Below are 19270 nucleotides of genomic sequence, written 5' to 3' on the forward strand. Positions count from 1 at the left end.
CACAGGTTGCAGAAGGAAGGGGTACATGCTGCTACTAGAAATCATTTGCATAGTACAATGGATGTGTGCTTTAATACCACTTGTTGCACAAAAATTTAAGTCTTTATCTACAAAGCCAAAAAATATTGACTCTTACACCAAGGCTTTTACAAAGCTGATATAAAACTGCTTACATAGTATACAAAGCTCTATTTTAAAATTTAACTTTTATTTTAAATAGGAAAGCATTTCTAGTGCTACAGGCATCAAGGTATTTAGAAGGCATCAAAATTTGGTGCATAGCAACTCTGGATCATCGAGGCTTTTATTCTTGAGGACAGCAAAACCACCCCCAAAGGGTCTTGCGAGGGGAGCTCTTGCAGGAACCCCATGTGAGGCAGCTACACCAGGGGCAAAAGGGTAGAGTCAAGTCTGGCCATCTCTCTGGAACTTCACCTGAGAGGCCAACTTCCTGCCCCTCCAAAGGAAGCTATGAGCTTCCAACCACAGGCCCTGAAACAAATCTTACTACCTACACTCTGTGACACAAAATGCACTTTCAAACAAAATTTGAAAACACCCGGCTCCAAGAGGGACCAGAGTGATTTGCTGAAGGCCAGACATATTTAGGGTAGTGATTTGCTGAAGGACAGACATTTTTAGGGGAGATATTTGCTGAAAGACACATTTTTAGGGGAGAAATCCAAAACATGGTTGGTTTTTTTCTTAAAGACCATACTTGTCATTCTGGGTCAACAGCTCCTACCCTACTGACAACATGTGGTGGGCAATGGGCTGGTCCCCTTGCCCAAGCCTGAACTGGCCTCAGTAGAGTTAGTCTTGGTATCTAGGGCCCGCACTGGAATAACAGCATCAAGCCTTCAATCAGCCTAGCATACTGTCTCACCTATAGGCACTCAAAAAATCTGCTTCCTGAATAAATGAAAGTACATTATTTCATTTGAAAACATAATGCAAACTTCAGGGGCTTTGAGATAGGCCCAGGAAGTAACATCTCATTGAGCAAGGGGTATGGACAGGCTTTTAAAAAAGCACCCAACTTGGGCATCTCCTTTGGTAGACAGCAGGCTGGAGCTTCTGCTGGCCCCCTGCCTTGGATGCCAGTCTCACCAGTAGCAGCACCAGGGTGTCTTTGGTGTGGAGGGTCAGGTCATCATTTTTGGATGTGCTCAAAGCCTTTTGGGAGAAAAGGCTGGTTTTTAGGTCATACAGACAGGAAAGGGTAGGCCAGAATCATTTCAGGCTGTAAACAGAGTTGGGGGATAAACCTCCCATGCCAGTGTGAATCTTAAAACCTTCCCATCTGGAGTCCTGCATTTTCTCTGCCTGTCCTGATGCTCATCTGTGTTTAGCTCCTGACATAGCCTGGCCTGTAGAGAAGAGTTAGAACTGCAAAGCTGTCTAAACCAACAAGAGACTGTGGCTTCAAAGGTTACAGAACACCCAAAGACAGATGCTCCTGTTTGGAAAAGGTTCTGGGACCAGAGGATGCAAAAAGAAGAGCGCACCACAGCCTACTAATTTTCAGGATGGCAGGAAATGAAAGTGACCAAGCTAAAACCCCATCTTTTAATGTCACCTTACATGTACCATCTTACTCAAGGTCCTGAGGGAAAAAAGCAATTTCCACATGGAGCTAGTATGGAGAGATTGCAGGAAGATTACCTAGAAAGTTACAAAAAGGCTATGCTCTGGAATGTCTTTTTATATTCCAACACTTCAATGATGGAATGGTCTCTTCTCATTTTGTCTAACAACAGTTTGCTTTTATAAAGAGGTATGGGCTACATTTGGCTTTATTTCCTATGAATCTATGAAAGTCTTCGGGACACATGCTGAGTTTCTGAGGCATAGGTGTGGGCTTGGGGTAATTTTTCTTTTTTTCTTTTTTGCCTCTGGAAGGTTTTATCAAAAGTTCCTATTTTTAAAATATCATCAAAACTAAAGGGCCCTTCAAATGACCACAAAGCAGTATAAATCACCAACCTAGCTAAGTAACCAGGTCACCTGCAAAAGCAGCACCTCTGAAATGGACAGCCTGCTGCATTCACACTCAAAGCACCCATCATATATAAAAGTATCCTATTTAAATATAAAAAGCAAAGCTCATTTTCCCAAGCTCAAACAGCCTATGCTGTTCCTGTTCTTTTACAAAATCTACCCAAGGCCTTAGGTGGAGGAATGCTCCTTTCCCCACAAATGGTAAATCCAACTTCTGATGCCAGTCCTGAAGGCTGCAGAGTTGGAAACCCAAGGTCCAAGGAAAGAAACATGCTGAGAAGTTGGTGGTAGAAACAAGGTTGCAGTGAGCACTGTTAGAGCCCCACGGATCTTCCTAAATCCAAGGACTCGGGATCCGGGAGGGGAGCCTGTCTGCTCACCCCTGTTCCTTGGGAAACAGAAATCTGGGACATGTCTCTCCCAATTATCTCATTCACTGAAAAACAAGAAAAGGGAGAGTGATTAGTGACTTCTAAATGCTCAACACTGAGCTTCACCTCAGCCATTTCCCTTCCCATCACTTTCTTTTTTTTTTTTTTTGAGACAGAGCCTTGCTCTGTTGCCCGGGCTAGAGTGAGTGCCATGGCATCAGCCTAGCTCACAGCAACCTCAAACTCCTGGGCTCAAGCAACCCTTATGCCTCAGCCCCTGAGTAGCTGGGACTACAGGCATGTGCCACCATGCCCGGCTAATTTTTTCTACATATTTTTAGCTGTCCATATAATTTCTTTCTATTTTTTGTAAAGAGGGGTCTCGCTCTTGCTCAGGCTAGTCTCGAACTCCTGACTTCGAACAATCCACCCACCTTGGCCTCCCAGAGTGCTAGGATTACAGGCATGAGCCACCGTGCCCGGCCCCTTCCCATCACTTTCTATAAAGGTAAAGGCAGCGTCTGAAGCCTGCTCCCCAGCTGAGTGGCGTAAGAGATGGAAACATCATTCCACAAGCTGCTCCAGACGCCTCTCTCTCTCTCTCTCTCTCTCAGTTCAATCTGGGTTGGGAAGGAGGATGGCTGAGAGAATAGGAAACATTCTTACCCTTGATCTAAAGGCTCATGCTCTAGAACAGAGTACTTTCAAATAAGTGTTCACCTTAATCTAACTTTTCTTTAGTTTGCATCCCTTTTGGGGAAGTTTTCTTTTTCTGATTCCTGCCGTGCCACCCCTCATGTAAAGTGAATGAAAATAAATGCTTTGGTCAGAGTAAACCACTGAGATTTGGGGCTAATTTTGTTATTCTCTCCTAATAAAAGCACCCATTATGAGGTAGGGGCATTTCTGTTGTTTGTGACCCTGCCTGATTGCAGGCTCTTGCTTTTTTGTTGGTTTCTCTGATATGCCAAGCACCTCAGGGAGCACAGTGCTCTGTGAGGTCCAATTCAAAAAATTTCCACCTTACAGAACTAAGATAGAAGGGAACATCCCAAATCCCCCATATAAGAACTTTTAGTTTTCCCAACATTTCATTCCCTATTAATTCCACTACAAAGATTCCCTACTAATTCCACTCCTACACATATATACAAGAGAAGTGAAAACATATATCCACATGAAAACTGGCACTCAAATGTTGACAGCAGCATTATTCATAACAGCCAAAGTGGAAATAACCCAAATGTCTACCAAGTGATGAATGGATAAACAAAATGTGGTCTCTATCCATACAATGGAATATTCAGTCTTGAAATGCAGTGAAGGCCGGGCGCGGTGGCTCATGCCTATAATCCTAGCACTTGGGAGGCCGAGGTGGGTGGACTGTTTGAGCTCAGGAGTTCGAGACCAGCCTGAGCAAGAGCGAGACCCCATCTCTACTAAAAAAAAAAAAAAAGAAAGAAAGAAAGAAAGAAATTATCTGGCCAACTAAAAATATATAGAAAAAATTAGCCAGGCATGGTGGTGCATGCCTGTAGTCCCAGCTACTCGGGAGGCTAAGGCAAGAGGATTGCTTGAGCACAGGAGTTTGAGGTTGCTGTGAGCTAGGCTGACGCCACGGCACTCTAGCCGGGCCAACAGAGCGAGACTCTGTCTCAAAAAAAAAAAAAAAAAAAAAAAGAAAGAAATGCAGTGAAGTTCTGATACATGCTACCACATGGATTAGCCTTGAAAACAATATGCTAAGTCAAAGAAGCCCAGACACAAAAGGTCATATATTGTATGATTCCATTTATATGAAATGTCTAGAACAGACCAATCCATAGAGAAAATAGATTACCAGTTTCAGGGAGTGAGGAAGAGGGAGTGACTACTAGCGGGTATGGAGTTTCTTTCTGCAGTAATCAAAATGGAGTTCTAAAATTAGACAGTGGTAGTAGTTACACAACTCTGGCTATACTAAACCCACTGAATTGTATACTTTCAAGGGTGAATTTTATGGTATGTGAATTATATCTCAATACAGCTGTCATAAACAAAAATAGACCAAGACAAAAAAATTCTATACTTAGAATATGATGTGATCACAGAGCAAAAAGACGCTAACAATCATTTAAAAAATCTTCAAGTATTAACATCTAATCTTTGTATAGTTTACACAGATAAGAAAACAAATTCTTCAAATTCATGTACTCATATGGTTACAAAGAGAAGGGAATTAACATTTATTCATCCCACAAATACTTACTATCTATAGTTGAGACTCTACAGTTGAAATTAAATCTTATTTCAGTTAACACTTTTTTTTGTTTGAGAGACAGAGACTCACTCTGTTGCCCAGACTAGAGTGCCATGGTGTCCTAGCTCACAGCAACCTCAAACTCCTGGGCTCAAGTGATCCGCCTGCCTCAGCTTCCCAAGTAGCTAGGATACAGGCACTCTCCACCACGCCCGTCTAATTTTCTATTTCTATTTTTAGTTGGCCAGCTAATCTTTTCTATTTTTAGTAGAGACGGGGTCTCACTCTTGCTCAGGCTGGTTTCGAACTCTTGAGCTCAAATGATCCGCCTGCCTTGGCATCCCAGAGTGCTAGGATTACGGGCGTGAGCCACCATGCCTGGCCCATAACACTTTAATATAACTATCATCCTACTTTACAGATGAGTTAATTGAGGTTTTGACAGGTCACACAATTTGCCTTCAGGTCATATGCTTAGTAAACAGTGGACTCGGCCCCTCAAAACACCTGTCATATTCATAGCGAGGCAGAGAAATAATTTAGACAAGGAAAATGCAAAGGACCTGGGCAAAATGTGGTGATCCTAGGGTAGGGGGAGCAAGTATGGTGATGGCCAGGAGGAGGTGAGAGAAAAAGAATGGTACTGTCACTGCTGGAAATAAACTGAGAAGTTTAGAGAAGGAAGGTGGTAGGCTAGGTCTGGAATTGGAATTAGAAAGTACAACACCCAAATGGAAAAATCAGTGGGCAGGAGGCTGTAGTGAATGGTCAGAGTAAGAAGAGATTTACACATATTCATATTCTCACTAGAGACCTGAAAGCATGGGAGAAGTTTTGCACTGAAGGAGTTAGTTCCCCTGAAGAGCAGAGGCTGAAAATAATGAATGGGGATAGCATTGTGCTCAGACGAGGAGGACAGACCTGGGAAAGGCAATATGTAAGTGGAGGAGTGGCCCTGAAATTAGTTTTGGTTTGAATCCAGGCTCTGTTACACTCCACAATGGAGGTAAAGTTTAAAAAAAAAATTCAGGCTCTGCCACTAACTTAACTTCATGTGTATCCTTGGACAAGTTATTTCACATATGTAATACTCCATTTCCTTCTTTATAAAAGGACAGTGTTGGACTAATAAGATCTCTTCCAGCTGTAGTAGTCTGTGGTTTTATGTCAACTGACAATTTTCAAGTGGCAGCACTCAAAAAGCATGCAAGGAATTGAAGGATGAAGATTTGGCTTAACTGTGGTTGGTACTGAATGTAGAATAGTAAAGAAGTAGGGACTAGAAGCCAAAGGACTCTAATTACAAAAGAGTGAAGATTAATGCTGGAGAGCTCAATGCTGGAGAGCTAATAATCACTAATTGATACAAAGGTCTTTGTCAGATGACTTTAAAGTAAATTTGCCAGGCTAGGATTTACTGATGGTTGTTTGCAAAGAATAATGGAATGTAAATTAAACTTATTCCTGACTTGCTAGAAATAACTCACTGGAATAGTGAGTTATTAGTAATAGTAAATGAGAAGTTATGAGGATGTTTTGCATGAGAATACATTTTTCTTTTCTGTTACTGTATCAGTATAACAGGCAAAAAACCCTCATGTGGTATATAAAGTGTGAACATAGAGGGGGCAGCCCTTGGCACCTGTTATTTTAAGTCACATAAAATGCAAGGAACAGTGTTTTGTGTGGATTCTAGGGGTTCCATGGGCTAGACCCATGCTAAAAGGGAGACCAGAGACGGCCCACAATCTCTCTGCACGATCTTGAATATCCCTCTTCATCACATCATATTATCTGCAGGCATCATCACTATCTGTCTCCCAAATAGGTTGTAAGCTCCTAAAAGGCAAGGACCTTACTACTGAGGAAACATCAAGTTCTGATGACTGAATAAATGGATCTTAATTTAATATAATCACATGGAAACTGGTAGGAACTAGTACAGTCAAAGTTCATTAGGTAGTGGGTAGGAAGGAGAGCAGAGAGTGTTATCAAGACTAACATATGGCATCTGATTTTGACAGTGTCTATTTTAGGCAGGCCTTACAGCAGTGGCAAAAAGCCAAATATATAAGCAAGTAACCCAGCTTACATTCAAGTCATCTTTTCCTGTCACTTATCCCTTCCAAAGGTGGACTCTTCAGAGATGTTTTGGACTGCTATGAAACATACCTTTTTTAATTTTTATTTCATTGTTCAAGTTTTAAAACTATAAGCTGATTAAAAAGGGTGCTTTATCATCAAAAACCACAATATGTTGTTTTTTTGTGTCTTTATAAGGAGTCAAAATTTACATTTTCCTGAGGATAAGGGTCCATTACCCAGCACTATCCATCCACTTACCAAGTACTTATATAGGGATGAAAACATCATTTTCTGAAGCAGGCAGGTGGTACCGTTTATGACAAAAGTCGGATCAATGTTCTGTTATTCCTGCTCCCCCTTACCAAAGCTCTGCTGCTCTTTCACCTGGTATGCCTAATCTCACTTAGCTGAAGCAACCTGGAAGGTCCCTGGCAGTTAAGGATTTTAAGACTATGGTAAAGTCAAGAAGATTTTCCACAAAGTAGCACTCAAGCTGAATACACTCAAATATACATGAAACTACAGGATTCACCTACTTGTAATTTACCAATAGTCAGTAGATTTAAGTTCCAATAGGCGAAGGACTTTGTTTTGTTCTCCACTGAATCTTCAGTGCTTGTACATATTGAGTACTAAATAAAATTATTTGGCAATTGAATCTCTAATACAATTTGGGGACTTAGAACAATGACAACAAAAATCATGCTCAAGTAATCACTACACGTGAGCACTGAATACAAATTTTAGGACAGGGAGTCAGAACTGCAACAAAGTCCTTTCACAGTAACTTGAGCCCAGTGTTAATTATGCAAGTCCTCTGCTTTCCTTGCTCCCCTCACACTTCCCCCAGGCTGAGGGCTCTGGGTTCCAGCTCCTACCTCTAGGTTCCTGACATATCTTTCTGCTGACACTGGCTAAAACGTAGGTGTCAACTGAAACAAGTCAAAATTATTACTGGTAAACAAATCTATGATGTAATGTATATGTAAAATCAATAGCAAACTTGATAAATACAATACTCAAGTTATTTCTTAAAAGTACTAATGCTTGCAATTTCATTTTTTACTTTTTGAATGTATATATGCATGAATTTATTGATTTATTTAAACTCTAGTCCACTAAATATTTGAGGTGGCTTTTTCTTTTTTTAACCAATTTAAGATAGCATAAAGAGTTGTTTATGCCCCTAATGTACAATTTTATCATTTTCTTCCCTTTAAAGAGTAAAGTAAATTAAAAGTCTGGAACAACAGCCCTCAACACCAGTGCTAACAGGTTATGTAGGTCACAGCATCTGGCCCACTTTTGGCAGCCACCATCCTCGACTCCCACTACCACAACACCTGAATTTGCCTGTGCCACCACAACAAAAATAGAGTTAGAACCATCAGCAATATTTGCTGCAAGAAAAAACTTTTCTATCCAATAGATGTTCAAATTAGCAGCCCACTGGAATGCTATTTCTACACACAAGAATGAGTTGCAACAGGTCTCTTATTTAGAACTATTTTCCATGCTTAAGGATTCAAAGTTAAAGCTGACAAGCAAGGTATGGTATGAAATCTCACAGAGATTTCATAGAGATTTCGTGGAGAGGGGCAGGGTAACCCAGAGCACTGCCACTTTGGAGGAGGCAGACTCACATTGCCACATACACAAAAGGCCAAAGGGAAGCTGGTCCAAGAGTTGTGGATTACTGTTAAGTTGATTTAACATTGTCTCCCCCCACCACCACACTTGACTAGCAAAAAACAAAAAACAAAAATAAAAAACAGGCCCGGTGAGGTGGCTCATGCCTGTAATCCTAGCATTCTGGGAGGCCGAGGCGGGCGGATTGTTTGAGCTCAGGAGTTCGAGACCAGCCTGAGCAAGAGCGAGACCCCGTCTCTACTAAAAATAGAAAGAAATTATACGGACAGCTAAAAACATGTATAGAGAGAAAAAATTAGCCAGGCATGGTGGTACATGCCTTGTAGTCCCAGCTACTTGGGAGGCTGAGGCAGGAGGATTGCTCGAGCCTAGGAGTTTGAGGTTGCTGTGAGCTAGGCTGACGCCACGGCACTCTAGCCTGGGCAACAGAGTGAGACTCTGTCCCAAAAAAATAAATAAATAAATAAATAAATAAATAATACACAACATAACAAAAGGCCAAAGGGTCTTTCTAACTAGCAATTTTGTATAGAATTTTTGGGTATTAATAGACTCCATTTATGTTATTTCCTCTTGCAGCTACAATGAACATTCACCAAAGTTCAGTTGAGTTTACCTTTTCTTCCTTTTCCTACAGCTCAAGGTTAAAGATATAATTCATTTTCTGGGTAAACAATTTTATGGAGATGTTATTTTCTACAAAACGAAAGTTACATGTAAGTGCATCCATTTCCTAAATTTTACTTGAAATGAAAAAATAAGAGAAATTTGTAAGTAAAGGGAAAGAAATGATTTTAAATGGATGAGAAATCTAGGATCACTTTATAGTTTATTTATTACCCTGAAGCACAGTTTTGCTAAGATTTAAGGTTATTCAATAAGTTATAAGAAAACCATCTAAATTGGCATGCCTTAAATAATTTGCATTTATAAAAATCTGATTAATCTGCCTTCTCAAGCCAAAGATGAAATAAGTTTCTGAAAATTTAGAAGGTATCCATGGTACGCTACTGATTGTCTCAATCTGTTGTTTTTTAGTAATTGAGGTTTAGGTAGTCACACAGACACCTAGCTACAGACTATATTTCACAGCTTCCATCTTGTAGCTAGACATGACCATCTAATTCATTTTCTCCAATGAAATGTGAGCAAAAGTGATGTGCGCATCTTCCTCATCACTTGCTTGGCTTCTCTCTTGCCCCCCTAGCCCTACTCCTTGCTTTGGGCTAAAACTCAAAGTGGTATCTCTGCTTTGACAAAAACCTAAGGAGAAGGAGAAAGTTGAAAGGAATCCTGATCTTTTAATTACCATGAGGTGTGAAAGAAACTTCCAATGCAGTTAAGCCACTGCACTTTGGGATCTCCGTTATATTAACTCGTTAATAATATTAAGTAACAGAAATAAAACTCACCACCATAATGGTAACACAGAAAGAATGTTTAAGTGTTTTAAGCAAAGATCAAGATAACTAGCTTGAGCTCTCTCATGCCAGGTTTTTAACTAACTTAAATTTCGCTCTGGACTCTAGACAGTTTCCAACCACTGGACAGATTGAAAATATATACACAGGCAAGCAAAGTGGCTCATGGCTGTAGTCCCAGCTACTCAGGAGGCTGAGATAGGGAGGATCACTACAGCCCAGGAGTTCAAGGCTGCAGTGAGCTATGATAGTGCTACTGTACTCCTGCCTGGGCAACACAGTGAGACCCTCACTCTAAAAAGTGAAAATTAAAAGAAAATATATGTAGAATGATCAGGCAATATCCTTCACATTTAATATCAGCTCTAATATTAAATACTAGTAAAGGAAAATTATTATACTTTTTTTCTACCACAACTGATTGAGGGGGGAAAATTCAGTCCTGTTAAGACTCCTATTTTTTTTCTTTTTTCTCCTGAGGAAGAGTCTTGCTCTGTCAACCTGGGTGGAGTACAGTGGCGTCATCATAGCTCACTGCAACCTTCTGGGCTCAAGTGATCCTCCTGCCTCAGCCTCCTGAATAGCTGCGATGCACGCCATGGCACCCGGATAATTTTTCTGTTTTTAGTAGAGATGGGGCCTCACTCTTGCTCAGGCTGGTCTCGAACTCCCGAGCTCAAACACTCCTCCTACCTTGGCCTCCCAGAGTGCACCCGACCTCCTTTCTTTTTTGTGTGTCTTTGTTTTTTTAGAGACAGGGTCTTGCTCTGTCACCTAGGTTGGAGTACATTGGTGTGGTCATAGATTGGTGCAGCCTCCAACTTCTGGGCTTAAGCAATCCTCTTGCCCCAGTCTCCTGAGTAGCTAGGACTATAGGCATATGCCACCAAGTTCAGCTAATTTTTTTTTTTTTCATTTTTATAGAGATGGGGTCTCCCTATGTTGCTCAGGCTGGTATCAAACTCATGGTATCAAGTGATTCTCCCACCTTGGCCTCCCAAAGTGCTGAGATTAGAAGCAAGAGCCACTGCACCTGGCCAAGACTCCTTTCTTTTAAAGAAACCTCTATTGTGTATGATGCTATACTCAGTGTCATAGAGATCTTTCCTCTAGAAAAGTCTGTAACTCAAAACATTCTACAAAGACAAACATGAAATCTCCAGCTGAGTAAACAGTACACAGGTACTTGAAAGTATATTCAAGTATCAGCATGTACCCTTTTGTATCAGCAAAAACTGAAATGTGAAAAAATACACATTTTTCAATTTGGGTTAAGATGTGGAACTCAGAAGCATTTCAGAATTGTCAGAAGAATCCCTTTTCCCTGTTTTGTTTTCTCACTTTGTACATTTTTTCTGCATAATCTTATCCACTGCTGACTCCTAAATCAATTATTTCCAGAGGCCAAACCTGAGCTCTAGAGCCATAAATCCACACAACCCATTCTACCACCTGTGCTCTGGATCCTCTTTAAGACCTTGTTCCATCAGTTTTCTTCACTCTCCAAATCTTTTTTATTTTTTAGAGACAGAGTCTTCCTCTGTCACCCTGGGTAGAGTGCAGTGGCATCATTGTAGCTCACTACAACCTCAAAACTCCTGGGCTGAAGATGCTCTTGCCGCAGCCCCCTGAGTAGCTAGGACTATAGGCACGTGCTATGACACCAGTCAAATTTTTCTATTTTTAGTATAGACAGGGTCTTGCTCTTGCTCAGGCTGGTCTTGAACTTCTGAGCTCAAGCAATCCTCCTGCAGGCCTCAGCCTCTCAGAGAGCTAGGAGTACAGCTGTGAGCCACTGTGTCCAGTCCACTCTCCATACCTTTAATCAGTCTCTATCTGCCCATCTCCCCTCCTAGATCCTTCTCATCAGCACTTAATATGGGTAAGTCTCTCTATCCCCAAAAAGCAAGCAAGCAAACAAAAACACTAGAACCCATATTCTCTTCCATATCTAATTCTTTCTAGCATGGATTACCTTAATTAAAGGAGTTATCTACACTGCTGTTTCTATGTTCTCATATCTGATTCACTCAGCCATCCACTGATCCCTTCACTCCACAGAAACACTTCTTTCTTACCAAGATCACTAATGACCAACTTGTTGCTTTACACATGGGAAGAACACTGGGCTAAACACTAGAAGAAATAAGCTTTAGTCTCGGTTTGGCTGTGATGTGACTAGGCCAATTACCTCATCTTTCTATAAGTGATTTTCTCATCCATAACATCAATAAATTATTTTAAATCCTTCTGGTTATAATTCTCCTAAGTTTTATATACACTCATGCAGAAATTAAGTCACTATTCCTCTCATGGTTAGATAAGAATGATGTGAGACCAGGATAGGCCCAGCTTCTGAGAGAAGCCAGAGTTTTGATGTTTTGTTTGATGGGTCATCAGGAAGCTTCAGAATCCTAAATATAAAGATTTGGGTATAGTGAACATGATTTCTAAGGACGCTTCCAAATATAATTTTTTTTTTTTAGAAATGGGATCTCATTCTGTTGCCCAGGCTGGAGTGCAGTGGCATGATCACAGCTCATTATAACCTTGAACTCCTGGGCTCAAGTGATCCTCTGCCTCAGCCTCCCGAATAGCTGGGACTACAGGTATCTGCCAGCACACCAGACTAATTTTTCATTTTTTGTACACATAGTCTCACTATGTTGCCCAGGCTGGTCTTGAACTCCTGGCTTCAAATGATCCACTCACCTTGGCCTCCCAAAGTGCTGGGATTACAGGTATGAGCCACTGCGCCCAAACTTAAATTCATGCTAAAATGAAATTCAAATGGAATTTGGGGAATTATGCTCTGTATGTTTACAAGTTCTATCACATACTTTCTTAAGTGGCTTTGAGAGTCTTTGAAGAATGAAGCCGATGTGACAGTGAAGAGAGGCTTTGTCCCTGGTTGGCTGTTGAGTCCAGAGACCTGAAGCCTAGCCCTTTCCCTCATAGACACTGGGTCCATTCCTACAGCTTCCTTCTAAGTGGAGCCCCAGATGAACTACCAGGAGTATAAACAAGGGCCTACAGGCCAGGCCAAGGATAAATATTCTGGGTTACCTCTGAAAAATAGATAAAATTTCCTTCTTCACTTCCATTCCATACTGCCTCACATTAAACCTTAAGAATACCTGATGACAAATGAGTAGGCTTATGCACCTGCTCAGCAAACAAATTTACTCATCACCAAAGCCATAGAATTCATATATATGGGCCTTCTCTCTACTTTGGTTTAGTAAATCTAATTAATCTCTTGCCTTTCATTCAATCCCAGACTAAAATTATAAGCAAGGTCTGAGAGCCTAAGTGTGGTTAGATTTAAAAAGGAGAGTCTTACAGTTGAAGAACAGCTCCAAAGATAATGGGTGTGCCTACCAAGAAGGTGCTCGTGCATACCCCCTCCTCTGTAGCACATGCAAATCCAGCCACTGCATGCAAATACCAGACTTGGGCACAAAAACAATGACACATTTCAATCAACACTCACCCTCTAGGTTCTCCAGAAAGGAGCAGGACATGAGAGCACACTGTGGTTAGGCCATTTCTCTGCTGAACCTGATGGCTGGTGTTCCAAGTCAGACATAAACTGGTCTGTGTCAAAGAAGACAACATCACTACCGAATGGAACAAACCAGAGGGTGAACTTAATCTACTACAGTGCCCAGCCTATTTTTTTGCATAATCAACAGGAATTTAATTTTCCTTTACTTGTCAATCACTGCATAAGATGGCTACTCACATTTTATTAGACAATATTTACTAGAGTCCAGATAATTTAGGTAATGGATGATTTTTTTTAAATTAAAATGGCAATAACTTTCAAAGAGTTACAATTATAGTTTTCAGGTATAAATTCAGTTTTAAGTAAACTAGTTTTTATTAGATTAGATCTAATAGCAGTTCCCAAATAGTTGGCTATGGCTACATCAGAATTATTTGAGCACCTGATAAAAATATAAACTCCTGGGCTCTTGATAAAAATATAAACTCTGAAGACCACAAACCAAACTCTCTAAGGGTATAAGCCCAGAAAATGGTATGTATAATCAAATCTGAGGGTCAAACAGGAATATTTATTACACTAAAGTTCACGGCTGGGCGCGATGGCTCACGTCTGTAATCCTAGCACTTTAAGAGGCTGAGGAGGGTGGATCGCTTGCGGTCAGGAGTTCGAGACCAGCCTGAGCAAGAGGTGAGACCCCGTCTTACTAAAAATAGAAAGAAATTATCTAGCCAACTAAAAATATAGATAGAAAAAATTAGCTGGGCATGGTGGCGCATGCCTGTAGTCCCAGCTACTTGGGAGGCTGAGGCAGTAGGATCGCTTAAGCCCAGGAGTTTGAGCTTGCTGTGAGCTAGACTGACGCCATGGCACTCACTCTAGCCCGGGCAACAAAGCAAGACTCTGTCTCAAAAAAAAAAAACTAAAGTTCACATCCATTATAAATTCATGAAATCACTTGAGCAACTTGAAACCAGTATTTTAAAAAAGGGAAAGAAATAGAACAAAATAAAAGATAGCAGACTGTATTCTCTTTAATAGAGGTTAAGAACTGATTTGTGAGATTTCATGTTAGTAGTATATATGTTTTTGTGTGTGTGACTGGGTCACGTTATAAAACATTTCTTATTGTGGGAAACTATCAAAAATGTTCAAAAGTGGGCTGGGTACAGTGGCTCCGGCCTGTAATCCCAGCACTTTGGGAGGCTGAGGCGGGAGGATCACTTGAAGCCAGGACTTAGGGACCAGCCCAGGCAACATAGCAAGACTCTGTCACTAAAAAAAAAAAAAAAAAAAAAAAAAAAAAAAAAATTAGCTGGCCATGGTGGCACACACTTGTAGTCCTAGCTGCTTGGGAAGATGTGGCAGGAGGATTGCTTTAGCTCAGCAGTTTGAGGCAGCAGTGAGTTATGATAATGCCACTGCACTCCAGCCTGGGTAATGAAGTAAGATCCTGGTTCTTTAAAAAAAAAAAAAAAAAAACTGTTCAAAAGTCATTGCACTCAGTAGAGTCACTATTGGTCAGTTTTGTGGTAGTGGCTGAAGCATTCTGATGCCCATTTAGTGTCTAGGATACAATAGTAGAGAAATCCTCCTCCTTTTGTCTATAAGGAATTATTTTTAGCATCAAACAAAAAGACCTAATCTTAGAAGGAAAAAATCTGTATGTAGTCTTTGTGAACACTAACTAAAACCCTCCTTTTAAGCACATAAGAAAAAGAAAAATAAAGAAGGAGACAATTTGTCCAAACTGCACCCTCACTAAAAACAAAACAAAATAAAAAATCCAGAAATCTTTTCCTTAGGCAAAATTTTTCTGCCGTAAGCTTACATATCCTTTCTGAGGGTGCCTAATCTCCACAACTGAATCCTCCAAAACAGACTTGAAGGTACAGAATATGTGATTTCAGGTTAATCAACTTATAGAACAGAAGAAAGAAACCCAGAAACAAAGCTAAGAGGTCAACAGACACTGTAGGGGCTTTTGTAAGTTGATTGACTTAATGGTAGATTTGATTGTGTTTAATGGAAACTTACAGTCCTGTAGACATCCTTCTAGTTCCTTGAAGCACTGTTAACAGTTCCAAGAAATACCTCACTCATGTCTATTGATCACAAAAACTTTGACCAAACATTTATAAAAGAATTAACACCAATCCTTCTGAAACTCTTCCGAAAGATTAAAAAGAAACACTTCCCATTCATCGTAAGGCCAGCATTACCAATACCAAAGCCAGATGAAAGTACTACAAAAAAACTATAAAATATTGTTTATGATTATAGATGCAAAAATCCTCCACAAACTAGCAAATTGAATTCAGCAGCATATGAAAAGGATTGTACATCATGACCAAGTGGGTTTTATTCCCAGAATGCAAGGATGGTTCGACATACAAACATCAATCAATGTAATATACCACATTAATAAAATGAAGAAAGAAAACCCACATGATTATCTCGGTTGATGCACAAAAGCACTTGTCAAAATTCAATGTTCTTTCAAGATAAAACACTCAATAAACTAAGAATAGAAGGAATTTCCTCAACACGATAAAGGCCGTATGTGAAAAACTTATAGCTAATATCATACTCAATGGTCAAAGACTTTTCCCCTAAGATCACAAATAAGGCAAGGATGCCCACTTTTGCCACTTCTATTCAATCTCGTACTGGAAGGTCTACCCAGAGCAATTAGGTTAGAAAAAGAAATAAAAGGCTTTCAAATTAGAAAGGAAGAGGTAAAATTATCTCTGTTCACAAATGACATAATCTTATATGTATAAAACTCTGAAGAATTTACATACAGGCTGAGCGCAATGGTTCATGCCTGTAACCTTAGCACTTTAGGTGGCCAAGGCAGCAGACTCACTTGAAGCCAGGAGTTCGAGACCAGCCTGGGCAATAGGGAGACTCTTCCTCTACAAAAGAATTTTTTTTTTAAAAATTAGCTGGGCCGGGTGATGTGGCTCACACCTATAATCCTAGCACTTTGGGAGGCCAAGGTTGGAGGATTGCTTGAGCTCAGTTCACAATAGCCTGAGTAAGAGCTAGACCCTGTTTCTACTGGTACAGCTGCTATGAATTAAAAAAAAGTTTGGCAGTTCCTCAAAAAGTTGAACACAGAATTACCATATGACCTAGCAATTCTACTCCTATATATACCCAATAGAACTGAAAACAGAGACTCAAACAGAAGGTTGTATACCAATGTATACCAAATAGCAGCATTATTCACAAAAGCCAAAAGGTGGAAACAACCTAAATGTCTTTCAACAGATGAATGTTTAAACAAAACATGGTATATACACACAATGGAATACTATTCATCCATAAAAACATAATTCTGATGTATGCTTACAATATGAATGAACCATAAAAACTATATGCTAAGTGAAATAAGCCAGACAAAAAAGGACAAATATTATAAGATCCCACTTATATGAGATACCTAGGGTAGGGAAGTTCATAGAGACAGAAAGCAGAATAGAGGTTACCATGGGCTCGGAGGTGGGGAGAAAATGGGGAGTTATTGCTTAATGGGTATAGAATTGTTCGGGTGATAAAGTTCTGAAAATAGGGGCAGCAGTTACACAATATTGTGAATGTATTTAATGTCACTTAACTATGCACTGAAAACGGTTAAAATTGTAAATTTTATGTTATGTATATTTTACCACAATCAAAAATTTGTTTAGGCCAGGCATGGTGGCTCACACATTTAATCTCAGCACTTTGAGAGGTCAAGATGGGAGGACAGCTTGAGGCCAGGAGTTCAAAAACACCCTGGGCAACATAAGTGAGACACCATTTCTACTGCAAAAAATTTAAAAGTTAGCTGGGCATGGGTGGTGTTTGCCTGTACTCCCAGCTACTCTGGAAGTTGAGGCAGGAGAATCGCTTTAGCCCAGGAATTCAAGATTGTAGTGAACTGTGAGCACTCTAGCCAGGGTGACAGTGCGAGACCTGGTCTTTTAAAAACAAAAATTAAAATTTTGTTTAAAAACTAACAAACTTTGGGTTTTCTTATGAGAGAACATTGTGTGAAATGACTGCATTAGGTTTTCACAGCTCTAATCATTAACTAAAAGTAAGACCTGGAGGACTTTTATAAATTCTTCTTTTATAATTTCTAAGTTTGGGTACGGAATCTGTTCCTTTTGTTTCAAAGTTTAAAAAATGAGTTAAATATTTACAAATCCTGAAATACGTTTGGGGAAAGATAAATGAAATTGCCCCACTTATCCAACCTACTTCCTCAGTTGACCAAGCTGCTTACTTTAGCACCTTATCAATATACAGATGTTTCTAGTTTATACAAACAAGGCAATGACCTTCTATGTATATGATAATACAGGCTTTGGAATCCTTTCAACCCTTACCGGACTGGTGACCTATCAGAAGTTGTTTAGACCTTCTGAATCTGTTTACTTATTTACTCAGAGGGGAGCATCTTCTGAAATATAGTGTAGGTACTCTATAATGTTTCATAAAAATGCAATTATTACTCAAACTGACAAAATAAAGGATTGATATATAAATGTAAAAAAATTCTCATAGCAAAAGCCATGACACATTGAGTGAAAAAATTTATAACTCATACCTAAGTGAGCTAATGAATGTAACAAATAAAGGGCTTCTATAAATTAATAAGAATTAATAACCTAATAGAAAAGTAAGCAAATAGAAACAGAGATAAAGGTTGGTGACCAAAGATTTTTCTCTTAAGTATATAAACAGGCAAATAATCTTACTCATAAGTGAAATGCAAATTAAAACTATACTGAGGCAGGCACAGTGGCTCATGCCTTTAGTCCTAGCATTCTGGGAGGCCAAGTCAGGAGGATCGCTTGAGCCCAGGAGTTTGAGGTTGCAGTGAGCTATGATGATGCCATTGCCCTCTAGCCTGGGCAACAGAGTAAGATTTTGTCTCAAAAAAAAACAAAAACCAAAACCCCACAACTATATCGAGAAGCTATTTCCACCTATCCTACTGGCAAATAATAAGATATTTGATAACAGAATGGATTGGTGAAGGTACAGGGCAGGGGTAGGGAACCTTTTCATGTTGGAAGGCCACATTAATTTAGCTGCAATCAAATAAGGCTACATTCAAGAAATTCAATTAGATATACTTAAAACTGTACATTATTTTATAAAAATCTAACTACTATTTACTTAACAATTTCAAAAAATGAAGACTATTTGTTAATTTTAAAGTTAACTAACCTTTTAATGACTTTGTTGTGTCTGCTTTTTGTTGGAAAGCATTTGAATATTTGGTTCAGCATGGAGGTCTACAGTTTCAACTGATCCTCTAGATGTGTATCAGTCATTTATGACCTTAAGGGCATCTTGATTTGGGTTAGGTAGGAGAATGCAGATTTGCAGCAATAAGTGGTTGAAAAGCAAGAAAGCATTTTTCAGGCACGTTGTCAAAGGCATGGGTATTCTACTACATTTTTCCACATTTCAACTGGATCTTTCTTATTTGGCATCAAACAATGACTTTTAAATGTCATCTACTGAGAACTCAATCAATTTCATCTGTAGTTCTTTAGGTGCCTTGGTGATATCAACTAGGTGAGGCTGAAATGCTAATTTGAATGTGACATCATGATTCTCAAAAGTCAGTGAATCTTTCATAGTGTTTTCCAAATAATGGGTCTATAACAGCTGAGTATTCTTCCAGTGATTCACATATATCATCCTGCTCATCAATGACCTTTGCTAACTGGAGAAAATGTTCATCTGAAATTTCTTTTTGAAGAAGTGTTTTGAAAAAAGATAGCTTTTTTCGAGATGCTTGGATTTTTTTGCCACATTATCATATGCAGACTTCATTTTACCTTGCAAAGAAATATCCAAATTGTTTTGATTTGACATGGTATAACACAGAAATGCTGCATTGCTATAGAAATCTTCTTTCACTAATTCACATTATAGATTCTGTTCTTCATAAAATTTAACTATCTGTTCTTGCAGAGATAATATTTTG

The 19270-nt window shown here is 39.5% G+C and overlaps 1 protein-coding gene across 3 annotated transcripts in view; it reads right to left on the minus strand.

Annotated features, from left to right (window-relative positions):
- Positions 1-187: 187 nt before the first annotated feature.
- The window catches only part of NFATC3 (nuclear factor of activated T cells 3), a 110804-nt gene continuing 91721 nt past the window's right edge, over positions 188-19270 (minus strand). For 2 of the 3 annotated variants that reach the window (XM_045533428.1, XM_045533431.1), the window contains one exon: positions 188-2437. In XM_045533428.1, coding sequence (XP_045389384.1) covers positions 2316-2437 — 122 coding nt within the window. In that variant the 3' untranslated portion in view covers positions 188-2315. Of the gene's footprint in view, positions 2438-13260; positions 13365-19270 lie in introns of all 3 variants that reach the window. The other variant, XM_045533430.1, reaches the window with a different exon arrangement.

This window comes from Lemur catta, chromosome 20 (genome assembly GCF_020740605.2).
Source record: "Lemur catta isolate mLemCat1 chromosome 20, mLemCat1.pri, whole genome shotgun sequence".
Classification (NCBI taxonomy): Eukaryota; Metazoa; Chordata; class Mammalia; order Primates; family Lemuridae; genus Lemur; species Lemur catta.